At 35.5% G+C, this 2,463-nt stretch overlaps 1 protein-coding gene across 1 annotated transcript in view; it reads right to left on the reverse strand.

Moving 5' to 3' along the window:
- mthfd1a (methylenetetrahydrofolate dehydrogenase (NADP+ dependent) 1a, methenyltetrahydrofolate cyclohydrolase, formyltetrahydrofolate synthetase) overlaps positions 1–2,063 on the reverse strand; it is a 15,594-nt gene extending 13,531 nt beyond the window's left edge. Inside the window, exons 1-3 of the mRNA XM_016460048.1 lie at positions 1,806–2,063; positions 1,598–1,707; positions 615–699 (exon numbers count right to left, since the gene is read on the reverse strand). Coding sequence (XP_016315534.1) covers positions 615–699; positions 1,598–1,698 — 186 coding nt within the window. The 5' untranslated portion in view covers positions 1,699–1,707; positions 1,806–2,063. The remainder of the gene's footprint in view (positions 1–614; positions 700–1,597; positions 1,708–1,805) is intronic.
- Between the last annotated feature and the right edge of the window lie 400 nt (positions 2,064–2,463).

The raw sequence follows: 2,463 nt of genomic DNA on the forward strand, positions 1-2,463 counted from the left end.
ATATATATATATATATATATATATATATATATATATATATATAACATCTTGGTGTAAATGTTAGTATGTTTTATATATTTTAAAAATTGAATATTTATGAACATTTATGAATACATAAACATTATAAAAATAGTTATAATATATAATATTGCATTTTGATACCGAAATTTAAATGTATTTTTCATATGAAGTTTTAAATCTGGTTATTTAAATGTAATGGTCAAAAGTGTTTTGATCAAAATAGATCAAAAACATTTAAAAGAACAACAAAACAACACAGTTCAAGCAGTGAGATAATTATGGACCAAGATATGAGTCACGCACCATGTCAATGTTATCTTATCATGGTGACCTTAAACTAACACACCTTTCTTTCACGTTGCACACCCATGAAGCCATAGGGAGATTATATATTTTACCACAACACCCACAACCGTGAGAGAAAAGAAAGTGGCATATTACCAAATGACCATCTGGAGTAGAGCGAAAGGAAAAAAAAAGAATAAAGAAGAAAGATGAGTCAGATTATCAAGAGAGATAAAAATAATACAGCTAGCTATCACCACAAGGTTTATTATACGGGCCAAAATAATGAGCGAGAGGTCCAGACTGACCTGCAGCACAACCAAGCCAGGCCTGAAACCTGGGAACTGATTCTTCATCGCTGCTACCTCCTTCTTCAGCCGCTCCTTCACCTGTCTGAACATAAAGAGAAGAATGGCATCTAACTTCAGCATTTTAAAAAGGGGGTATATTCAATTATTGCTTGATCTCAAGTAATAAATGAAAACATACATTTAACAAAAGTACTATATTAAGTTGCAATCTTAAAGCTGAACTTCACCTAAATGTTTCAATGTCCTTCTCATAAGGTGTATTAAGTACAATTAAAACATAATATACATTGATAATGATTAACAACACTAGCAATGTAAAGTATGTAAATAATTATATTAATAGATTATTATATATTATATACTAAAGTTTGGGGTTTGTAAGATTTTAAATGCTTTTTAAGTATCTTATGCTCAACAAGGCTACATTTGATAAAAAAACAGTAAAAACAGAACAAAATATCATTACAATTTAAATAACTATATTTGTTATCTTAATATAAGTAATATATTCCTATGATGGCAAAGCTGAATTTTCATCAGCCATTACTTCAGTATTCAGTGTCACATTATTCTAATATGCTGATTTGAAACATTTCTTATTACTTTCAATGTTGAAAACAGTTGTGCTGCTAAATATTTTTGCTGGAAACCGTGACAAATTTTTTTCAGGATATTAATTTTGTAATAATGTAAAAGTCTTTAGTGTAATGTTTGATCAATTTAATGCAATGGATTATTTATTTGTAAAAATTTTTTTGACTGACTCCAAACTTTTCAAAGGTAGTGTATATATCTACAATAACACATTATTATATCATTTAATATATTATTATAGGACAGGTGCAACACTGGAATGTAAAAATGCAGCACTCAATTTTATACAATTTGTAACATCTCTATATCCAAAAAAGGGGGTCCCTGGCCTAAAAAAGGCCCCCGATGCACCTGATTCCTACATCTGCAAATACACTCAAACTCACTGTGCAGTCTTGTTTCCAGATACAATGGTTGCCATGGTGCACTGGCTGTCCCGGTATCTCAAAGCTCCTCGCCGGAGCACAGAGGCAGTGACGGCAAACATCTCCAGCTACTGAGCACAACACAATGGCAAAGTTAGTAAGAAAACATAATAGAGAGAAAAAAGCACCTGAAAATAGAGCTGCTTCAGTATTCTGCACATATCAACACCTGTCCTGTGTGAAAACAAAGCCTGCACAGCCACTCCTCCCTCTCTGCTTTCTGAAAGCGTCTCCTCTGCCGTCACAGGAAACTGTGCAGTGTGCAACTCCCAAACAACCAGAGTGTTATCACTGGATACAGCTGCGGCATTCCAGACTATTCCAGTACGAGTGTGCAAGCAAGCTGATAAAGGAGCCCTGTCAAGGCTGCAAACACCAACTCAAGCAATCACACGGTTTGCGTAAAAGGCGTGCACAGGGCCAAAGAGGTTAAAATACAACTGCTGGGCTGTGGAGGAAGTGGGCTGTTCCATAGCGAAGAGCCAGGCAGCCAATCAGAGATGCTCTGAGCTGGGACAGGAACATTCTTGGGACTCTGAGCTCTGTCTCCTCCTCTTCTTTCTGCCTGTGAAAGAACTCTAGCATGTGACCTCCAAAACAGAGTACCTCCTTCTCACGCCTCTGAAAGCAGCCCAAAGCCGTCAAAACAGCTGTCTGTCAATCAAACAACCTCTGGGAAGAGTCTAGGGCAAGAAGTCTAAACACTTGATTTTTGTTCATGTGCTGCCTGCAAACAAAGTCATATAAACATTTGTTTGTTTTAAGGCATTTCTACCATGATGCTGAAAATGATATAGGCAAAGTCTTAAAACTTAGGTTTGTATGCA

The sequence above is a fragment of the Sinocyclocheilus anshuiensis genome, unplaced genomic scaffold, assembly GCF_001515605.1.
Source record: "Sinocyclocheilus anshuiensis isolate Anshui unplaced genomic scaffold, SAMN03320099.WGS_v1.1 scaffold1341, whole genome shotgun sequence".
Lineage (NCBI taxonomy): Eukaryota > Metazoa > Chordata > Actinopteri > Cypriniformes > Cyprinidae > Sinocyclocheilus > Sinocyclocheilus anshuiensis.